Source organism: Gigantopelta aegis, chromosome 14 (genome assembly GCF_016097555.1).
Source record: "Gigantopelta aegis isolate Gae_Host chromosome 14, Gae_host_genome, whole genome shotgun sequence".
Lineage (NCBI taxonomy): Eukaryota > Metazoa > Mollusca > Gastropoda > Neomphalida > Peltospiridae > Gigantopelta > Gigantopelta aegis.
In genome coordinates this window covers 35,106,234-35,130,044 of record NC_054712.1, presented here as the reverse complement: position 1 = coordinate 35,130,044, position 23,811 = coordinate 35,106,234, and the positions used below count along the sequence as shown (strand labels likewise).

Below are 23,811 nucleotides of genomic sequence, written 5' to 3'. Positions count from 1 at the left end.
TCGGAGATAAGAAAAAAATCTGAAAAATGCATTTTTTTGGTATTAGCAGGGCTTCTAGAATTTTTATAAAATCCATTAGCCATGGGATCAGTGATTTTAAAAATTTAATAGCCAGGATTAAAAATTCACTAGCCCTACTTTAAGTTAATACAATTTTACTAAATAATAGTGAAAACCGGATATGTCACCTACAGAGAGAGAAATATATAGCTTAAAACACCAACACTGGGGGTGGTAGTGGAGGGGGTTGCAGGTATTCATATTTACAAAATAGAATTAACTGTAATATTTGACCAAAATATTTCACTAGCCGTCGGGCATGGCAGTATTACTTATTTACTAGCCCGACATTGAATATCACTATTCATGGGAGTGGGGCTACCATAATCTAGAAGCCCTGTATTAGAAACACTAAGATGACTAGAAATACTTTGTATGTACGAAAATGGATAATCTAAACAAAAACAAATCCAAGTAAAGTCTGATTTCAGTTCTCAAAAACTGCTCTAATTGTGAAAACTAGGCTGTAGTGTTTCAAAACTAGGGAATGTCACTTTAAGAATGACTATTTCTCGTTCCAGCCAGTGCACCACGACTGGTATATCAAAGGCCGTGGTATGTGCTATCCTGTCTGTGGGATGGTGTATATAAAAGATCCCTTGCTACTAATGGAAAAATGTAGCCGGTTTCGTCTCTGAGACTATATGTTAAAATTACCAAATAGCCAATGATTACTAAATCAATGTGCTCTAGTGGTGTCGTTAAACAAAACAAACTTTTAAGAATGAATTGCATTAGACTGATTCTTGGTTTTCTTTTCAGAAGTGACCACCTGAAGAGTCACCTACGGACCCACGATGGGGCCAAGCCGTTCCAGTGTCCAATCTGTAACCGTGGTTACATGACGACCTCATCGCTCGCGTCGCATATGCTGTCTCACAAACAGTGTCCATCGTTGCCGGCCCCGACGAAGACTAGCAGCCACAAGGAGTACGAGTGTGTGCAGTGTCGGGAGTCGTTCTCCACCACAAGAGAGCTGCAGGACCACATCCTCATCCACAGCGTCGCGGTGAAGCTGGAGAACATCCAGTGCACCACCTGCGGAGACAGCTTCCTGGGGCAGGAGGCTCTCGATGTCCATGTTAAGGAGGTCCACCACCACCACCAGCACCACCAGCATGGTAATATAGAACTCAAGTGTCCCATCTGTTACGACAGTTTTGTCGAGACAGAGTTGCTGTGCCAGCACATGGAGACACACGTGGGAAGAGATGAGCCTTTGATTCCTGTGGAAAGAGCAGACACTTCAGTTAGCGTAGCGAGACCCGGTTCAGGGGGAGGTAATTCTGTACTTACTGGAAACACCTCGACGGGAGAGCTGTTGGTGTGTCCGTACTGCATGGGTGATGACTACAGTACTATAGAGATGTTAGAGATTCACATGCAGAGTGTCCATGGCGTGAAACCTACAGAGATTTACACCTGCAACTACTGTAACGCACCATACCCAAACCTGTACAGTCTGCACGATCACATGAATGTTGTCCACAGGAACCAGCCGTGTATGGATATCAAGTACCCATGCAGCATGTGCACCAAGCAGTTCCCAAGCATTGAGATGCTGATAGAACACAAAAAGGCATCACATACATTTGCTGACGGAGGAGCTCCCATCATAGACTCGGTCTACTGCATGCAGTGTACTCTAGCATTTCCAAACCCAGCCTCTTTAGAAGAGCATATGCTTCTGGTGCACTCGACACCAGTGGAAGAAAAAGTCAAAATCAGTAAATCCAAAGGCAAGAGGTCTTGGTCAAAGAGTCAGAAGGACTCACGACCTGTGACTTCTCCCAAGCATGGACGTCTCAGTTCCATTATGATGAGTCCGGAAGCAGTGATGGACAGTGCCACGTGCGACCAGTGCAATGCCACATTCCATGACCTGAACAACTTCCAAGCTCATCTGAAGCTGCACATGGAGTCAGCAATGACCAAATTCAGCTGCAAACAATGCAGCCAGCAGTTCCCTTCCGAGGAACAGCTGGAGAGCCACTCCTCTGTGCACTATCTCTCCATGACGACCGAGTATGGCTGCACGAGCTGCGTGAAACTGTTCTCTAAGCCAGACGAGCTGCAGAAGCATCTGATGGACATCCATGCTCACCATCTGTACCGCTGCTCACTCTGCAAAGAGATCTTCGACTCCAAGGTGAACATCCAGGTCCACTTCGCAATCAAGCACAGCAACGAGTGCAAGCTGTTCAAGTGTACACAGTGTGACAACATATTCCGGTCAGAGACCGAGTGGCAGGTCCATATCAGGGTGAATCACCTGCATATCGCCAAGCCGTATCGATGCCTCTTCTGCCAGAACAGCTTCTGCAGCGAGATGGATCTCCAGTGTCATCTCACGACCCACAGCAAGCCATTTAAATGTCCCATGTGCAGCGAATCCTTTCATATCGAGTTCCTTTTGGACCAGCACATGCAGAGTGTCCATGCTGACAAAGGAGATAATCTTAGTGGCGGTGATGCTGCAGTGTTGTTGCAGAGTAAAAGCAAGAGCTTCAGTGCCTCACCAGTGGGTGTTAAAGTGAAGCACGAGAAAGATGTGGATGGTTATCCATCTCCGACTGGTAAATCTCTGAACTCATTCAGCCCAGTGATGTCTCCGACACTGTGTTCTGCTTTAGCGTCCACATCCGTGTGGAAGAGCGGTGACCCAATGCATATCTGTAACATCTGTGATCAGAAGTTCACCAGCCAGGCTCTGCTGCAGGCTCACAAAAGCCAGGACCATGGACTCAAAATGCAGAAGTCTCCAGACACCGTGGCTATGGAGGAATTCAATGCCAGTAGTACCAGCAGCCTTCAGATAAGAAATTCTGCACTCCTTTCAGCTCTGACTGGAGACCGCCAGGAGTCTTGCATCTATTGCAGCCACACATTCAAGAACAAGGTGGAGTATGAGAAGCACATGAGGATACATCTGAGCTCGGAGAACCTCAAGTGTAAGATCTGTGACAAGGAGTTCCCATCTGGAAGCATTCTTGCCGAGCACAAGCTCCAACACTGTAAAATTCAGCAGGGAAACTGTTGTGTCGTCTGCAAGATGGCGCTGAAGAGTGAGGACCACTTCTACATCCACTCTCAGGACCATGGTTACCAGGGCTCCCTTCTACAGTGCATCATCTGTAGGCAGACTCTGGCCTCTCTGGTTGAGCTGCAGATGCATGGGAAACATCACTTCCAGTCCAAGCCAAACTTCTACACTTGCTGTGTGTGTCTCAAGAGCTTCGATTCCAAGGAGAACTTGATATCCAAGCTTAACACAAGTGGGAGGACTTACTACGTCTGCAAGCCTTGTTACCATGGTGAATCCTCCGTTTTGAAATGTGACCAGTGTTCTCTGTCGTTCACAACCGAGGAGAGTCTGGAGTCGCACAGGACTGAGCACAAGAAGCAGACGTTCCAGTGTATAAAATGTCAGGAGTTCTTCAGGACAGAGTACGAGATCCAGGTGCACGTGGCCACACACATGATCCAGGAAGGAACCAACCACGAGTGCACGCTGTGTTCGCGGAACTTCGACACCCATCTAAGCTCCAGTGTCACCTCATAGAGCACACGTACAAACATTCCGAGATGCGCTGCAGCATCTGCTGCAATGTGTTCCACTCCGCCGGCGAGATCCAGGCTCATGCGCTGGAACACGGAATCCAGGCGAGGAAGTACGCATGCTCTCAGTGCAACCAGAAGTTCTTCTTCAGTGCCGAGCTCGAGAATCACATGTCATCGCATAAATTATCCTCCAACAACAGCATTCCGCTCTCTGTGTACCGATACGACAGTTCCATTTTCCCCAGGAATGGAAGAGCAGACAACTCTTCTCCTAAGTCGCAGAAGGTGAAGAATTCTGTGACGAAGAACACGGTAACGAGACTCGAGTGTACCGAATGTCACGAGACGTTTTCCAGTTCTGGTCAATTCCAGACCCATCAGAAGCAGCATGAGCAGGTGGAGATGATCAAGTGTTCTCTGTGTTCGGCAGTGTTCAAGGACGTCCTCACCATGCAGCAGCACTTCTTCAGTGTCCACTCCATGCTGGACGGCGAGGCGACCAAAAAGACTTTCCACTGCAGTGAGTGTGACAAAGACTTCCCCTGTCTGAGCAACCTGCAAGGTCATATGAGAATACATAAGACAGGTGAGGGTCATCGATTGGTTGGGTTTTTTTTTTTTTTTTTTTTTTTTTTTCGTTTATTTAATTATTCATTTAATTATTTATTTATTTAATTATTCATTTAATTATTTATTTATCTTTGTTTTTTGTTTATTTATTTATTTTATGTACAGTAAAACTCCTTTAAACCGGACACCCTCGGGACCAAGTAAAAAGTCCAGTTTAAAAAAAACAATTGGTTTAGAGAAGTTCTCTTCTGTACAGATATTTAAAAGGGGGCCATTAAAAATGTCCGGTTTTTAGGGGATTCCGGTTTTGAGAGGTTTCACTGTATATGTTTATTGTTTGCTTATTCAGTTAGTTGCCTTTAGTTCATTTATACAGTTAGTTAGTTGCATGTAGTGGCCTTACATATTAGTCTGGAGGCAGTTGAGTATTTTGTGATTTCCTTCTATTTGAGAGAGACAAAGTAATGACCATGGTAATTCCATGTACAAAGGTCTTCAACATATGTCATAATGTAAGGCCTAGAATACATAGACTAATATTAATTAATGAAGAAAATCTTTGGTCCATCAACAAAATAGTATGTGTGTTAAAATCGATTCAGGGAATGCCTTATTCTTTTTAGACCCTGCGATCCAGTATTTTGAAATATAAGGTTGTGATATAGGGCACACTCACACTCCAGAAAAGAAAGAAAGAAATGTTTTATTTAATGATGCACTCAACACATTTTATTTACGGTTATATGGCATCAGACATATGGTTAAGGACCACACAGATTTTGAGAGGAAACCCACTGTCGCCACTTCATGGACTACTCTTTCCGATTAGCAGCAAGGGATCTTTTATTTGCACTTCCCACAGGCAGGACAGCACAAACCATGGCCTTTGTTGAACCAGTTATGGATCACTGGTCGGTGCAAGTGGTTTACACCTACCCATTGAGCCTTGCGGAGCACTCACTCAGGGTTTGCAGTCGGTATCTGGATTAAAAATCCCATGCCTTGACTGGGATCCGAACCCAGTACCTACCAGCCTGTAGACCAATGGCCTAACCACGACGCCACCGAGGCTGGTCCAGAAAAGAAATCAAAGGGTTTAAAAATGAGACACAATGACATTTTAACATGTGCATAAATCTAATTGCATGGTGTCTTTAGTGGATGGGTGGTTTTAACTGAATTGTGGGAGATATTTATTTGGTGGGTGGGTAGGTAGGTTTTTCATTTTGATTTTGCTCGAGTAGGAATTTTGTAAGCATTTTCCAGTTAAGGGGAAATAACTCTTTCTTCATGGATTGGTTGATTGAATGTTTGATTGAATGTTTGTTTAACGACACCCCAGCACAAAAATACATTTCGGCTATTGGGTGTCACAAATGGTAAGTATTCATGGATTGGATGGTTGGGGTTTGGTTGATTTCTTGGATGAATTTTATGGAAGTGCATATTAATTTTTAGGAATTATAATTTACAGTTTACAATTTATGAAAGACACAATGACACATTACAGTAAACGTTTTTTTTGTAATATTAAAGGTTTGTTCATGACTTTTTTTTAAAGAATATTTCTCTGATCATCAACATACCATTAAAATGTTTTCTTCTTGTGTTATTTTAAATGGGGAAAAAAATGTTTTGGGGATGAAGGGGTAGTAGGCCTAAATTTTGCGCCATCCTAAAAAATAGTAGTTTGGCTAGTCTGTCTGCATCGGTAATGACCACATGTACCTGCATGTATCTTGATAATTTGATTTTTGATATATATGTGTTATGTTTTATGTTATATGCATGTAACGCCCTGTTGATTCTAAACTGGGTGGTCAACCCTAGAATGAGTAAACTATTTTTATTTGTTTTGATTTGATTGGAAATGGGGGAAAATAACTTCAACCAATTTTCATTTCCATGACCTATATCAAAATTCCATGACTTTCCAGGATATCCCTGTGGTATATTTTCCTCTATAACAAGTAGTAGTAGATTCTAATTTAGCTTGATGTTTCTGGAGCGAAGTAAACAAGTACTAGTAGATTCTAATTTAGCTTGATGTTTCTGGAGCGAAGTAAACAAGTACTAGTAGATTCTAATTTAGCTTGATGTTTCTGGAGCGATGTAAACAAGTACTAGTAGATTCTAATTTAGCTTGATGTTTCAGGAGCGAAGTAAACAAGTACTAGTAGATTCTAATTTAGCTTGATGTTTCTGGAGCGATGTAAACAAGTACTAGTAGATTCTAATTTAGCTTGATGTTTCAGGAGTGAAGTAAACAAGTACTAGTAGATTCTAATTTAGCTTGATGTTTCAGGAGCGAAGTAAACAAGTACTAGTAGATTCTAATTTAGCTTGATGTTTCTGGAGCGATGTAAACAAGTACTAGTAGATTCTAATTTAGCTTGATGTTTCAGGAGCGAACTAAACAAGTACTAGTAGATTCTAATTTAGCTTGATGTTTCATGAGCGAAGTAAACAAGTACTAGTAGATTCTAATTTAGCTTGATGTTTCAGGAGCGAAGTAAACAAGTACTAGTAGATTCTAATTTAGCTTGATGTTTCTGGAATGAAGTAAACAAGTACTAGTAGATTCTAATTTAGCTTGATGTTTCCGGAGCAAAGTAAACAAGTACTAGTAGATTCTAATTTAGCTTGATGTTTCAGGAGCAAAGTAAACAAGTACTAGCAGATTCTAATTTAGCTTGTTGTTTCAGGAGCAATGTAAACAAGTACTAGTAGATTCTAATTTAGCTTGATGTTTCAGGAGCGAAGTTTCCCTGCCCGCTGTGTCAGAAGACGTTTGCCCTGTCTCGTAATCTCACCATCCACATGAGATCCCACAGCGGAGAGAGACCTTACGAGTGTGCAGTCTGCAAAAAAAGATTCTCCAGTAAGTTGATATGGTTACGATTTGAATGAAGTTAAGGAAATGTTTTATTTAACGACGCACTCGATACATTTTATTTACTGTTACCGTATTTGACCGGAAATAAGCCCAGGGGGCCAAGACAAGTCATTGTGAGCTTAGCATGGGGTGGGCTTATTCCCAGACAAGGGGCCAGTTTAGTTGAGAAAAAAAATTCATAATAATAATTAAAATAAATAACAATACTTAAAAGAACTAGGAACAAAACAAAAAACGTTCAGTAGCACATCTATTAATTAGTGTTCCATTTGTTATTAATAAATAATAATTGTTTATTAATTAAATTGTGGTTTTTTTACTAGTATCTAATTATTAGAAACACACCTTCTATGTTACAATTACTTACCAGTGCTGTTTATTTACATCCAAAATTTAATGCTGAGAAGACTTAAAACAACAGCAATTGACAACAAACTCAATAGCGTGTACACACGTTTCTGACACAAGCCAGCTTACACTACAAAGAATTGTCAATCTAAGGTCATTGTTCTTAGCCAATCAGAATAAGGTATTTGCTTAATTAGCATTAACTGCGGACCCAGTGTGGTGGTAAAAATAGACATTGGTTTTTAGTTCATACTTGGATACTTCAGAGAAATACTGCAGGCATGAAATTGAAAACAATGTTACACACTGTTATTGTTAAACTGCTAAATCTCACTGGTGGTAAAATATTGTGTTACATTTGTGTTTAATTATCTGCAGGAGGTATGACCTTTTAAATGAACTTTGAGCAAACTTGCAATTTCATGTTATTTATAAGGTGACGAAGTTGGGGGTGGGCTTATTTACGAATTAGGACCTAATTTCTTAAATGCTATCAAAACGGAGGGGGGCTTATTCCAAGACATGGGCTTATTTCCGGTCAAATACGGTATATGGCGTCAGACATTTTGTTAAGAACCACACAGATATTGAGAGAGGAAGGAAGGAAATGTTTTATTTAATGATGCACTCAACACATTTTATTTACTGTTATATGGCGTCAGACATGCTTAAGGACCACACAGATATTGAGAGAGGAAACCCGCTGTCTCCACTTCATGGTCTACTCTTTTTGATTAGCAGCAAGGGATCTTTTATATGCACCATCCCACAGACAGGATAGTACATACCACGGCCTTTGTTACACCAGTTGTGGAGCACTGGCTGGAGCAAAAAATAGCCCAATGGGCCCACCGATGGGGATCGATCCTAAACCGATATGATTTGAAAAACATTGGTTAAGCAATGAACTGCCCTCCTCAAATTATGACGGAAAGCGAGTGCTCTCGGTGTCAACTTCACAGTAATTCTCAATAAAAATAGGTTTTTCAAAATGTTTTTTTAATTATTTAATGACGCATTCAACACATTTTATTTACTGTTATATGGCGTCAGACATATGGTTAAGTACCACACAGATATTGAGATAGGAAACCCGCTATCGCCACTTCATGGACTACTCTTTTCGATTAGCAGCAAGGGATCTTTTATATGCACCATCCCATAGACAGGATAGCACATACCATGGCCTTTGATGTACCAGTCGTAGTGCACTGGCTGGAGCAGGAAATAGCCCAGTGGGCCCACCGACTGGGATCGATACCAAACCGACCGCGTATCAAGCGAGCACTTTACCACTGGGCTATGTCCCGCCCCCTAATTCTGAGTAAAGCAGTGTTCTCATTATGCGATTAGTTGCACCGACTGCATGTGATTTGTCAGCCCTACAAAACTCAGAATGTATAAGACTAAAGTTGTTCAGATTTAGGTATTCTCACAATCAGAGCCGGTTTAAGGATCTGCGGGGCCTGTAGCACAAATAACAGTGGGTCTTCCTTTCCAGGATATATATATTTTGCAACCCCCTCAGGGAGAGGGGAAAAATGACATGGGGAAAATAAATGTATACATCACTGCAGGACCTCCTGAAGTGCAGGGCCCATAGCACATGCTAAATGTGCTACTAGGATAAACCGGCTCTGCTCACAACATGCTTTGATCGCATGCGTCAAGTTGGAGCACCTAACTAGATAATGAGAACACCCATTAAAATAAATTGGCGATATCAGTATATGATGAGGCAAGCAGATTTTCATCCTCATGGAAATAGTTTTGCTCCCGTCAAATCATAGCTGAGCTACAACCAAACTGAAGTTGTTTTCATTCGACAGACAGTCAGTGTGGGATTTATTTCAGCTGGTAGAGCACTCACCTGAGATCAGACGATTGTAGGATTGACCCTCCATTGGGTTATTTGTTTTTTAAAGAGACTGTCCTAAGTTTTCTGCTATTGTATTATATTTCTGATTAATAAGTAAGGAAATGTTTTATTTAACGACGCACTCAACACATTTTATTTACAGTTATATGGCATCAGACATATGGTTAAAGACCACACAGATATTGAGAGAAGAAAATTAGCAGCAAGGATCTTTTATATGCACCATCCCACAGACAGGATAGTACATACCACGACCTTTGTTACACCAGTTGTACAGCATTGACTAGAATGAGAAATAGCCCAATGGGTCCACCGACATTTTCTTAATTTGAATACTGTAGATCCTGAAATTAATGCGATCATAATTTTAATGTGAAAAATGCAAGTTTGTGTTATTTGCATTAATAATATTATGCATTTATTTCTATGTTTTGTATGTGTGTCCCACATTATTGAAACATACCCCCCTCCCAAAAAAAATAAAAATAATAATTAAAATAATATATTTACAAAACAATTCAGTGTAGGCAAGACAGACTAATTGTCAAATTGTCCATCACATTATGTGTCACACGCTATTAAAACAAACAAAGATTAAAATTCTAATACATTTATAAAACAAGTGGAGCACAATTCATCGTAGACAAGACAGACTAATTGTCCAATAGTCCAGCAAGATGCCAGCCACGTGTGATAATTGTAGGGTCTTTGACATGATCCATCGCGCGTGAACGAGTTTTAGCACGCTAATATTTTGGTTGATCTTTTCTTTGTCTTTACCGTTAAAGTTCCCTGTAACTGTGTTGGCATGCAGTTGTAATGGTACATGTATGCTAATGTTTAGCCAGATTTAGGTAACCATACACATTATGTAAATCATTGCCACAAAAATATACTTTCAGTTGATCTCACCAAAAACAGTAGGGACTAAACAGGTTAACTGATGTGTACACAGCATGTTAGTGAGTTGATCTCATTGAAGAAGCCTGCAATATGGATTTAATCAAAAAGTACACAGACATGTGGTGTTAGGATAGTTAATATATCAAAGGGAGTCCATTCGCATTAATTTCATGTCGCATTTTAGTCTGCCCACCAGCACTCGCATTAATTTAGGGACGCATTAATTTCAAGATCTACATTATCATGCTATGATATGACTTGATAACAGGAGAGAAAACTTGCATGTTCATCTTTTTTTAAAGCTGGCGGTTTTTTTCTTTTCAGGAAAAGAAAATCGTAAAACACACATGAAATCGCACTCTGGTGTGAGACCATTTGTGTGTCCAATCTGCCAGAAATCCTTCACCAGGAAGAGTCACGTGCGTGAACACATGAAACTGCATTCTGATTGGGTAAGAGTTATCTCCCCTTTTTTGCCTTTGGATTTCAGTATTTAAACACTTTTCATTTAAATTATTTTTGAAAATGCCATTTTTGCATATTCAGAAAATGTTAATGACAGCAGACTTCTTGGTGAGAAATTTGGGCAGAGTTATTAATTTCAATGATCAATGTTGAAGAACTAAGGCTATTTGGGGGTTGGGGAACATCAGCAGATATTTTGCTCTGTTAAACTTTTCAATCATAGATAAATCACGAACAGTCAAGAGCATCATAAATTGGGCTTTTTTGTCATTCTAACATTTTACTACAGAGATGCCACAGTGATAATGAAAGTGTTGTACAGTTGATCTTGATGACAAATATAGAGATATTTATTTTGTGTTCATTATGGACTTTTGGGGGGGGGGGGGGTTGTTTTGAGGGGTTTTTTGGGGGAGTGTTGTTGTTTGCTGCTGGGGGGTTTTGTGGGTTTTTTTTAGAAATTAATGTAATATCAGGGTTTAGATTGCACTAAAGTCGAGGCGAAAAAACTTTGTGTTCAAAATATGTATGTCCTAATTAAGTACAAAATGTTGACATCAAAACATTTCACCTCAAAACCACTGAACTGTTAAGTTGAGATTAAAATAACTTAAAATGCATTTCTGAATATCCACAATTCTTCAGCAGCTGTTAATAACATTATCATAGTGGAAAGACCTCCCAGAGCTCAGAACAGACAAAACACTGGTTGCACCTAACTTAGTGAAATCTGTAAAACTGATAACATACTGGTACATCCGTATGGTTATTGCTTGTGAACATTATTGCAGTGAAAAGACTTTCCTGAACGCAGAACAGACAAAACACCTGTTGCGCATAACTTAGTGAGATATATAAAACTGATAAAATACTGGTACATCCATATAGTTATTGCTTGTGAACGTTATTGCAGTGAAAAGACTTTCCTGAACGCAGAACAGACAAAACACCTGTTGCGCATAACTTAGTGAGATATATAAAACTGATAACATACTGGTACATCCGTATGGTTATTCAGGGCTTCTAGATTATGGTAGCCCACTCCCATGGCTAGTGATATTCAATGTCGGGCTAGTAAATAACTATTATTGTCATGCCAGACAGGGCTTCTAGATTATGGTAGCCCCACTCCCATGGCTAGTGATATTCAATGTCGGGCTAGTAAATAACTACCATTACCATGCCCGACGGCTAGTGAAAAAAAAGAAGTCAAATGTTGCAGTTAAGTCTGTTTTGTAAATATGAATATCCTGCTCTCACCCTACCCCCAATGTTAGTATTTTTAAGCTCTATCTCCCTTTTTAGGTGACATCCAGTTATTACTATTATTTAGTAAAATTGTATTAACTTAAAGTAAAGTAGGGCTAGTCAATTTTTTATCATGGCTAGTCAATTTTTTAAATCACTGATCCCATGGCTAGTGGATTTTATAAAATGTCTAGAAGCCCTGGGTTATTGCTTGTGTATTTTATAATAATGTGAATGTCTTGTTACAGGATGTTGGCAACAAGATTGACCTAGCCTTGCAAGATTTGGACAATAACAGTGACTCCACCAGCACCAGTGAGGAAGCCAGTCAGAATGGTCTGTCAGAGTTGTCTGAGCTTGAATCAAAGGAGAACAAAGATGGCAGCATGAACACCACAGATGGCAGTACCAATGAATTGGAGGACAGTACCAGTGATAAGGGTGTACAGAATCATATATCAGATGAAATACCAGGACACTGATTGAAGGACTGTATTGTCCGACAGTACCAGTGATACGGGTGTACAGAATCATGTATCAGATGAAATACCAGGACACTGATTGAAGGACTGCATTGTCCGACAGTACCAATAACAAGGGTGTACAGAATCATGTATCAGATGAAATACCAGGACACTGATTGAAGGACTGTATTGTCCGACAGTACCAATGACAAGGGTGTACAGAATCATGTATCAGATGAAATACCAGGACACTGATTGAAGGACTGTATTGCACGACAGTACCAGTGACAAGAGTGTACAGAATCATGTCTCGAGGACAGTACCAGTGACAAGGGTGTACAGAATCATGTCACAGATGAAATACAGTGCATTGATTGCAGGACTGTATTGTCTGACAGTACCAGTAACAAGGGTGTACAGAATCATGTATCAGATGAAATACCAGGACACTGATTGAAGGACTGTATTGTCCGACAGTACCAGTGACAAGGGTGTACAGAATCATGTATCAGATGAAATACCAGGACACTGATTGTAGGACTGTATTGTCCGACAGTACCAGTGACAAGGGTGTACAGAATCATGTATCAGATGAAATACCAGGACACTGATTGAAGGACTGTATTGTCCGACAGTACCAGTGACAAGGGTGTACAGAATCATGTATCAGATGAAATACCAGGACACTGATTGAAGGACTGCATTGTCCGACAGTACCAGTGACAAGGGTCTACAGAATCATGTATCGGATGAAATACCAGGACACTGATTGAAGGACTGCATTGTCTGACAGTACCAGTGACAAGGGTCTACAGAATCATGTATCGGATGAAATACCAGGACACTGATTGAAGGACTGTATTGTCTGACAGTACCAGTGATAAGGGTGTACAGAATCATGTATCAGATGAAATACCAGGACACTGATTTAAGGACTGTATTGTCCGACAGTACCAATGACAAGGGTGTACAGAATCATGTATCAGATGAAATACCAGGACACTGATTGAAGGACTGCATTGTCCGACAGTACCAATGACAAGGGTGTACAGAATCATGTATCAGATGAAATACCAGGACACTGATTGAAGGACTGTATTGTCCGACAGTACCAATGACAAGGGTGTACAGAATCATGTATCAGATGAAATACCAGGACACTGATTGAAGGACTGCATTGTCCGACAATACCAGTGACAAGGGTGTACAGAATCATGTATCAGATGAAATACCAGGACACTGATTGAAGGACTGTATTGCACGACAGTACCAGTGACAAGAGTGTACAGAATCATGTATCAGATCAAATACCAGGACACTGATTGAAGGACTGCATTGTCCGACAGTACCAGTGACAAGGGTGTACAGAATCATGTATCAGATCAAATACCAGGACACTGATTGAAGGACTGTATTGTCCGACAGTACCAATGACAAGGGTGTACAGAATCATGTATCAGATGAAATACCAGGACACTGATTGAAGGACTGTATTGTCCGACAGTACCAGTGACAAGGGTGTACAGAATCATGTATCAGATGAAATACCAGGACACTGATTGAAGGACTGTATTGTCCGACAGTACCAATGACAAGAGTGTACAGAATCATGTATCAGATGAAATACCAGGACACTGATTGAAGGACTGTATTGTCCGACAGTACCAGTGACAAGAGTGTACAGAATCATGTATCAGATGAAATACCAGGACACTGATTGAAGGACTGTATTGTCCGACAGTACCAGTGACAAGGGTGTACAGAATCATGTATCAGATGAAATACCAGGACACTGATTGAAGGACTGTATTGTCCGACAGTACCAATGACAAGGGTGTACAGAATCATGTATCAGATGAAATACCAGGACACTGATTGAAGGACTGCATTGTCCGACAGTACCAATAACAAGGGTGTACAGAATCATGTATCAGATGAAATACCAGGACACTGATTGAAGGACTGTATTGTCCGACAGTACCAGTGACAAGGGTGTACAGAATCATGTATCAGATGAAATACCAGGACACTGATTGAAGGACTGCATTGTCCGACAGTACCAGTGACAAGGGTGTACAGAATCATGTCTCGAGGACAGTACCAGTGACAAGGGTGTACAGAATCATGTCTCGAGGACAGTACCAGTGACACGGGTGTACAGAATCATGTCTCGAGGACAGTACCAGTGATAAGGATGTACAGAATCATGTATCAGATGAAATACCAGGACACTGTTTGAAGGACTGCATTGTCTGACTATTGGGTGTAAATAGTTGTCTACATTGTGATAATAACCAGGCCAATCTTTAAATGAAATTTGTTTTGCTGTAATCCTGTTAACTGACCTCTCTTTTCTTTCTTTTTTAAAAAGCCAGACTTTCTTTATATTTTCCTATTCCTGTTTTTGCTGAGGTGAAGGGGTTAATACTATACAAAGAAACAGTCACAAATGTTTAAAAAATGTCTTTCTTCATCTATTCATTTTGAAACTGGTTCAACAAAGGCCATGGTTTGTGCTATCCTGCCTGTGGGAAGCGCAAATAAAAGATCCCTTGCTGCTAATCGGAAAGAGTAGCCCATGTAGTGGCGACAGCGGGTTTCCTCTCAAAATCTGTGTGGTCCTTAACCATATGTCTGACGCCATATAACCGTAAATAAAATATGTTGAGTGCGTCGTTAAATAAAACATTTCTTTCTTTCTTTCTATTCATTTGATAATTGACTACAGCAGTGTTTCTGCCAAAAAGAACATTTTGGATATGATGCTATGGAATTTAATGCAACCACAGTCAACATGGGGTATGGGTTACGTTTTGGGTTAGGGTTAAGAAAATCATATAGTAATGATAAGAGTAATTAATCTTCAAAACAATTTGGGTATGGCACCATACCCATTGTACCCTCTGGCAGAAACCCTGGACAGCAGCTGTGACAATGATCCGATGCCATATAACCGTAAATAAAATGTGTTGAGTGCGCCATTAAATAAAACATTTCCTTCTTCTTCTGTGACAATGAAGGACATCATTCTCGCCAACTTGTCCCAAGACATTCTTTTGTTACATCACTGTATGTTTTAGTGCTAAACCTATCATTAGTGACATCACGCCACTGTCATTCTGCTAGTTAACAAGTCTACCGCTGCCAAATATAGTGACATTCAACCATCATTAATACTGACATTGTTTACAATTGTCGCAAATGAAAAGAATGATAATTGATGATAAAAAGAATACCCCCCTCGTGTCTTGTGATATCATAATTTATCACTACTCGTTGATAAAAGTATAAAAATCCTTGGCAAGCTTGGATTTCATACTTTTATCAACTCGTGCTGATAAATTATATCACCAGACACGAAGGGAGTATCCTCTGTTTATTTACAGTTCATGGTGAGAATATCATTACTAAAATGCCTAAAAAATCTGATACCAAAAGAATGGTTTGGGTTACAGTAAACTAAGTTTTGTTTAAGATGGCCTAATGTTCTGTTGTGATACTGTCACGTACAAAAGGAGTTTAGATTTTGTGATCTATAGGGTGCTTCATAATGTCCTGACACATTCTAGTTTGGATTAGCTATTTAATCTTCACTGAAATCTGAAACTGGTACCCTTGACATTGTGGTCTCGGGTGACCCTTTCATTTTGCATACATAAACTAGGAAAATATAGTATGAAGCTCTGTAAGGTGTCTAAATGTCTCAATACCTAAACATTTTGAAAATATGACCCTCTGAATATGGGGGTGGGTGGGGGGTTTTTTTTGGGGGGGGGGTGATTTTTTTTTTTTTTTTTTTTTTTTTTTTTTTTAAACGATTCATAAACATTATGTAATATAGTATATATATGAGGATTCCATCTCAAAACCTGACACTTCCAACCCAAAATCTGTGATTCCCAGCAGCACAGAATCCTAAATTCGCAGTTTATTCTACATCTGCTTAGGGTATGTTGTTTTTGCAGGCATTGTTTTCACACCTTTTTTTCAAGTCTGTACTCTTTCATCCTCACAAAACATTGGTTGAATGGTACTGAGATGACTCCTATTTAACTGTCGTGGAAATTCAAGACCGCTTTTTAAATATCAGTACAGAAAATAACCTTTCTAAATCCAGATACCCCTTAAAAACAGACTTTGCTTTGTGCCGTGGGTGTCCATGTAGAGGGGTTTGACTGTATATTGATATTTTAAAACAAGAAAATTGATTTAATATGTAATTTTGTTCAGTAAAAGGCACTATACAATAATAGAAAACCCATGACAGTCTCTTTCACAAGTGTTCATTTTTATCATTTTAATATATATATATTTTTTTCTATTTTGTTGCTTCTAGGCAAAAACATGTCATATACATTAACAATCTGATTAAAATTAGCTTTACTGGGTCTACCAGTAGATCTAACAGCATTGTGTGCACTCCCATGTCCAGGTGACATTTCATCTATAAATAACAATTTAAATATCGTCCAATTACACTTTGCCTTTTATAGTGTTATTCGGAAGCATACAAATTCTAAAAATATCGGGCGAGACTATTTATGCAATAGGCGAACTATTTCAACATTGAAAAACAGGGAGAAAAGTGCAGTAATACACTCTGGATTGTATACCAGTATAAACAGATTTTATGGCTATACCATCACGGTTTTTTTTTGTCTTGAAACAACTTTTATATAAAATTTTATATTGCAATTAGTTTCCGGCATACTTCGTAATTCACCCGAATCATTCTGTATACCCTCGGCATAATCCCGAATGTTTTCAAATTCTTTTCAAATCACTGGCATGATTTTGCAAGTAAGGTTTTGATTGGTCGAATGAAAGGTCAACTGGACATGAGCTCCAACGGGCTGCTGTTAAATCCACATGTAATAGTGGAGCTAATTTTAATTAGATTGGTACGTTAATATCTGGGATCAGTGCATATAAAGTTTTAAACTACACTCAAGTTTATATTGTTACATCTGTCAGTATTGTATTTTCTGTTTTAATTCATAATTGTTACATTTATAACAGTTTCGTTTCATTTCATTTCAACTTAATTTCGTGCTTATATCCATAGTAAGGTTCAAGCACGCTATCCTGGGCACACACTTCAGCTATCTGGGCTGTCTGTCCAGGACAGTGAGTTAGTTGTTAGTGGTTAGTGAGAGAGAAGAGGGTGTAGTGGTCTTACACCTACCCATTGAGTCGTTAAAAGTCACTCTGAGTGGGAGCCGGTACCGGGCTGCGAACCCAGTACCTACCAGACATAAGGTCTGATGAATTAACCATGACACCACCGAGGCCGGTCTATAACAGTCTTAGCCACGAGTGAGGTTAATGAAGGCTAGTTGAAGACCACTCTCCTGATATGGAGCTAGGCGATCAATCACATGGAGTTTGAAGTAAAAGGTATTATTACAACATTTATTGCAAGGCGATCAATTTGTCACTCTACTGAAATTTTTTTACCAGTGATGCAGGAGTGATCTCTTGCCTTTCCTGACGAAAACTGCATACAGTTTGAACATTCTGTCCTGGGCCCTGTTCCACGAAGGGATCTTAGCACAACTATCACCTTAGTGCATAAGATAGCTATGCACTTAAGGTGATCTTAGGGCTAAGACTGCTTTGTGGAACGGGTCCCTGGGCCCCTTTCCACGAAGCGATCTTGGCACTACTGTCGCCGTAAATACCTACAATTGCGACCTTAATTATTTATTTTTTCTACGATCACCAGCCTGTTCCACGATGTGACACAGCTTACTGTTATTGTAAATTAAGGTGAAAATTTACAGTTTGTACGAGGCAGTTTTTGGTCACAAACGTAGATGTCAAATGGCAGTCAGATGATGATTTGATCATTTCCTAACAAGGATACTAACTTTTTGTTGAATTGTGTACCGGTACTCACCCTAGCCTGGAACCAAAGTTAAATTCTGTATTGTTTAACAACACCTCTAGAGCATATTACCGGGTAATTTATTTTATTATGTTGGATGTTAAACATTTGATAGATTGTGACATGTTTTTAATAAACTGCTGTCATTGAATGTTACGTTCCCTGCCTGTCCAACTGGAGGGGACTATAGGTTTTGTCTCAATCTATTTGTCTGTCTGTCTGTCTGTCTGTCCAAATGTGGCACATATAGTTTTCTGGACCTATTTCACTGTGCCTCAAGATACAGCTTTATCATATAGAGTTACATATCAAGTAGTTTCATTTTTATGAGAATCGGCCTATTTTTTACAGAGTTATGGCCTTTTTAACTTAGGAGATACTAACATTTGTTGGGTCTGGTAGGGAACATGCAATGTTTAGTAGTACTGTATATAAAATATCCCTTTTGATCAATAATAACCATGGGGAGGATTCAGGAAATAATGGGGGACTAAGGAAAAAGTATATGGACCACCTCATGAAAAAGGTAATTTACCCAATGAAAATATTAAAAAATACCCAGGAAAAAAGAGGCACTTGAATTATAATTTTTTTGCGGGGGGGGGGGGGGGGGTCTCTGATTACCAGAGGCGGATCTAGAGGGTGCCAGGGGCCAGGGCTCCCCTAAATTTTGCGACAGTTATAATTTTATTATATATTAATTTGTATCCCCCTTCAAACCTCCCCCAAAGTTCCCTTGGCATTCGGCCTCATGTCATTAGGGCCCCCCTAAATGGATTTTCTGGATCCACCACTGATTACCCCCACCCTTGGATCCACCTCTGTAGTTTCTGTCCTCTCCTTTGCTTCTTGTCCAAGTCTGTGTCCATCTACTGTTTCAAAATAACATGTCTGTTTTGTGAAATGTTCATATTTATGAATAGAACCAGTTGTACATTTTGATCTGCTTATGTAATTTTTCACAGAGGTATATTTTTGTTGCACATTGTTGTTTAGTACATCTCCTTCTGTTGGAACTTTATGAATATTGTGTATGTTAAATAATGAGGTACAAAATATTAACTTTTAAATAAAAAAGATTTTTGACTCATTAATATTGTTTTGTGTTTTAAGAAACAGAGACAAGCAGGTGTATGTATGGGGGAGGGGTTTTTTTTGGTCAAAACAAACACACACACACACACACACACACATCCATGCACACACCACACACGCACACACCACACACGCACACACCACACACACACACCACACACACATGCACACACACACGTGCACATATACACACTACTCGAGCAAATTTGCTCCTTTTTTTCAATATATTTTCCAAGGAGTATGATTCGACACCACCACTCCATAAACTTTGCTCCATAAAAAATAAAAATAAAATAAAAACTTTGCTCGTCAGTCTAGACTATCCCAGCATAAATCCCTGCACACATGTGTGCCATGTGGGGCATGGGGCGTGTAAGGCAAGGGGAGTACTGGCCTACCCAACACTGAAAGTGAGGTGGCCAGAATATGTTTCCCACTTACTTACTTAATCCCCTTCGTGCTAAGGCCAGAGATCGCCACTGCTGCCAGTCTTTTGCCAGCTTCTCCAGCAGCCCGGATTTCCTTCTCTGTTGTCCTCCATGTTTCTTTCGGTCTTCCTCGTTTCCTTTTTCCAGGAGGGATCCATCGGAGTGCCACTCATGGTAGGGATGACAACATGGCCAATCCAGCGCCATCTTCGGCGCTTGATCTCCGATAACAATGACTGGAGGTTTGTTTATGGAGTTTTTCATTGGTTATGATGTTGGGCCAGAAGATATTCAGAATCCTGTGAAGGCACCGATTTTGAAAGACCTCCAACTTTTGACCGATGGTCTTGGTCATTTTCCAGGATTCTGCTCCATACAGTAGAGTGCTTAAGACCGTGCTTTTAAAAAGGTGTATCTTTGTCTTCAAACTAATCTTGCTTGCTTTTCAGATGTTTCGGAGTGATGCAAAGGTCTGGCTTGCCTTGGATATTTTTGAGTGGATTTATGATTCACTGTTTCCATCGGCTGTCATCTTAGAGCCAAGGTAGGTGAAGTCATCAACTTCTGCAACTTTGTCACCATGGAGGATGTTGGATTCGTTGGACTTGGTGTTCATTCTCATGAGTTCAGTCTTAGGAATCTTAAGTCCAATCTTCTCTGCAGTGGTTGCTAGGTCTCGTGTCTTGGCCTGTATGTCTATATGACGGTGAGAAAGTAAATGGATGTCGTCTGCGAAATCCTGGTCTTCAAGCATGCTTGCGAAAGTCCACTGGATCCCTCTTCTTCCTGATTGTTCCACATTCTTCATGATTCAGTCTATCCCAATTATGAACAAGAATGGTGAAAGAATACACCCTTGTTTTACCCCAGTGTTTATACTGAAAGGGTCACTAAGAAGGTTGCCATTTATAACTTGAGAACAGAAATCTGTATATGATAGCCGGATGATGTTAACAAGTTTGGAGGGTATGCCATAGTGTCTGACTATCCGCCAGAGCGATTCCCTGTGAATACTGTCAAAGGCTTTTTCAAAGTCGATGAAGTTGACATATACTGTTGAGTTCCACTCCTTGCTCTGTTCCAGGATCTGTGTCAAGGTGAAGATGTGATCTCTGCAAGACATTCCTTTCCGAAATCCAACTTGTTCTTGACGCATATCATTTTCTAATGCTGTGGTTAGGCGGCTATGTATGATTTTGTTGAAGACCGTGTTACAGTTGGTAAGATCTCCTTTCTTTGGCAAGTTGACTAGTATGCCGGTGTTCCTATTTGCTGGTATATCTTTTGTCTCCTAAATCTACTTGAAGATCTCAGTCAAGATTTTTGGTGTTTCATTTTCTTCTGCTCTTAGCATTTCTGCAGTTACCCCATCTGCACCTGGTGCTTTCCATTCTCCATAGCTCTAAGGGCATTTTTCACTTCTGTGAGTGTTGGTGGATCAACATTCATGTCAAGGTCTTGGTCTGTTTCTGGAATTTCTGCTAGGGTGTTTGGTTTTGCTCTGTTCAGTATGCTTTGGAAGTGATCTTTCCATCTGGCGAACTTTTCGGTCTCGTTTGTTATGATGTTTCCATTCATATCCTTGACGGGTAGGTCATTATGATGGTTTCTTCCCATCAGAGTTTTTGTGATTCTGTATAGAGTTTTCGAATCCTGTCTTTGTGCAGCTTGCTCTGCTTGATCTGCCAAACCCTCTATGTAGACTTTCTTGTCATATTTTGCCGTCTTCTTAACTTCCTTGTCCAGCTCCGAGTATTTGTTTTTGAAACGATCTTTAAGCCTCTGTGAGCTGGAAGCATTCATTTTCCTTTTTGTTTCTTTTCTTTCAGCAATCTTTTCCCAAGTCTCTTTTGGGATCCACTCTTCTTTTTTCTTCTTTTTGTATCCAAGGATCTTCTCTCCTGTTTGCACAATAATTTTGTTGAAGGTTTCAATGTTTATTTCATCTCCCGCTTCTAAGGCTTTGAAACGGTTTCTGAGTTCGACTTGGAAGGATTTTCTTACTTCGGTATCTTTCAGTTTTGTGGAATCGAACTGTAAGCCTCTTTCCTGTTCCTTCTTTGTCTTGCGCAGTTTAAGTGATAGGAGTCCAATCACTAGGGTATGGTCACTAGCAACATCTGCACCTCGTCTTGCCTTTACGTCTTGTAAAGAACTTCTCCACTTTCTGTTTATCAAGATGTGGTCAATCTGGTTGCTAGTGGAGCTGTCTGGTCATGTCCTTGTCAGCTTGTTGGAACAGGGTGCCACCCACAACTAAATTATTTTCCTCACACAGTTCACAGAACCGCTTCCCGTTTTCATTCGTAATTCCGCAACCATTTTCCCCCATGATCTGTTCTTTTCCAGTGTTTTCATTTCCAACTTTTGCATTAAAGTCCCCAATTACAAGCAACATATCATGTGCTGGACATTTTGAAGGATCTGCTGCAACTGGTCATAGAAGATGTCTTTATCTTCTTCCTCAGCATCCTCAGTTGGAGCATAGCACGATACAATGGTGAAATATCTTGATCCAACTGGATTCCATTCCATCAATGATTTTCTTAGTTTCTTTCTTATGATGATACCGATGCCTTCTGAGTGGTGATTGTCCTGTCGTACTGAGTAGAGCAGTGTTTGTCCATTTGCAAGCTGCATTTTGCCTGCTCCTGTCCACCTCGTTTCACTGATTCCTAGGATATCGATGTAATTGTTCATTTCTTTGATGACTTGAGCCAGTTTTCCAGTCTGGTACATAGTCGTTACATTCCAACGTCCGATTTTCATCTTAGTTTTTGGCTTAAGGAAATTCACCGTCGGGATGACAGCTCCCAGCTGGGTTTCACTGCCCTCTGTCATTGATCCAGTTTCCTGGTCTGCTTCATTCCTTAGGCCACGGTTTTGATCTCTGATTTCAGGTTCTGTAACAATATTGGTATTTTACGGGAATGGGTTGTTAACCCATTGCCCAACCCCAAACCTGGAGGTCAATTTTTGTCTGGCCTCTACCCTACGACCAATCCGGCTTGGGTGACCCTACCAGGAGTACTAGACTCCCGCCGGCATAGCTCTTAGGGTCCCTGAGACACATACGCTAACTCACCACGACAAGGTAAAGACCTCAAGAGCTAGTATGTTTCCCACACATCTGCTCATTTAAAAGGAGAGTTAACAGCACACACCACCTCTCGGTTGCTGACATTAGTAAATGCCTATTTGAAAGTAAGTGAAGTTTTCTAGTAGGAATTAATGCGGGACATAGTGCAGTGATGAAATGCTCACCTTATGTACAGTCTTACGATCGAATCCCGTCGGTGGACACATTGGGCTATTTCTCTTTCCAGCCAGTGCTCCACAACTGGTGTAAAAAAACAAACGCCTTACACCTACCCATTGAGTCGTTAAACTCGCTGTGGATGGGAGCCGGTACCAGGAAGTGAACCCAGTACCTACCAGTCATGTGTCCGATGATTTAACCACTACACTACCGAAACCGGTAACAAACTTCATTTTATTTTCTAATATATATTTGTTCATATATACGTATTATGTGGGAGACCAAATCCAGTTTTGGCTACTTAAAAATATCAGAACAACCAGAATTACGTTGAATATATAGACACTGATATTCTAAACAAGAAAATATATTCAGTATGTAATTTTAGTCGTTTAAAGTGTACAAATAACCATGTTACTGTTAGTCACTGTAACAGCTCTTATTTAAAGGGACATTCCTGAGTTTGCTACACATTATAAGATGTTATTGATTAACAGAAATTTTAACGACTGTAATTACATATCAAATACATTTTTCTGCATAAAATATTAGTGGCTGTATATTAAACGTGTTTAAGATCGTTCTAATATTTGTACTAGGTTAAATTTCATTTTATTTCCTACATATGTTTTTTTTTCGTACGTACGAAATTATTTAAAGACAAAATCCAGTTTGGGCTTCTTACAAATATTAAGACAACCAGAAACTCAATGAATATATAGGCACTGATATTCTAAACCAGAAAATA

The 23,811-nt window shown here is 40.0% G+C and overlaps 3 protein-coding genes across 3 annotated transcripts in view; 1 reads left to right on the top strand and 2 right to left on the bottom strand.

Annotated features, from left to right (window-relative positions):
• LOC121389213 (zinc finger protein 423-like) overlaps nucleotides 1–14,946 on the top strand; it is a 62,117-nt gene extending 47,171 nt beyond the window's left edge. Inside the window, 5 exon segments of the mRNA XM_041520816.1 lie at nucleotides 823–3,590; nucleotides 3,593–4,207; nucleotides 6,947–7,072; nucleotides 10,542–10,669; nucleotides 12,179–14,946. Of these exon segments, the coding sequence (XP_041376750.1) occupies nucleotides 823–3,590; nucleotides 3,593–4,207; nucleotides 6,947–7,072; nucleotides 10,542–10,669; nucleotides 12,179–12,412 (3,871 nt within the window). The 3' untranslated portion in view covers nucleotides 12,413–14,946.
• A 5,669-nt stretch (nucleotides 14,947–20,615) lies between these two features.
• On the bottom strand, nucleotides 20,616–20,960 carry LOC121389212 (secreted RxLR effector protein 78-like). Its single transcript, XM_041520815.1, has one exon. The coding sequence runs from the start codon at nucleotides 20,958–20,960 to the stop codon at nucleotides 20,616–20,618; it is 345 nt and encodes a 114-aa protein (XP_041376749.1).
• A 206-nt stretch (nucleotides 20,961–21,166) lies between these two features.
• On the bottom strand, nucleotides 21,167–22,645 carry LOC121389211. The gene is made up of 2 exons (XM_041520814.1): nucleotides 22,194–22,645; nucleotides 21,167–21,971 (listed from the first exon to the last, which is right to left on the bottom strand). The coding sequence occupies exons 1-2, from the start codon at nucleotides 22,643–22,645 to the stop codon at nucleotides 21,167–21,169; spliced, it is 1,257 nt and encodes a 418-aa protein (XP_041376748.1).
• Nucleotides 22,646–23,811: the final 1,166 nt, after the last annotated feature.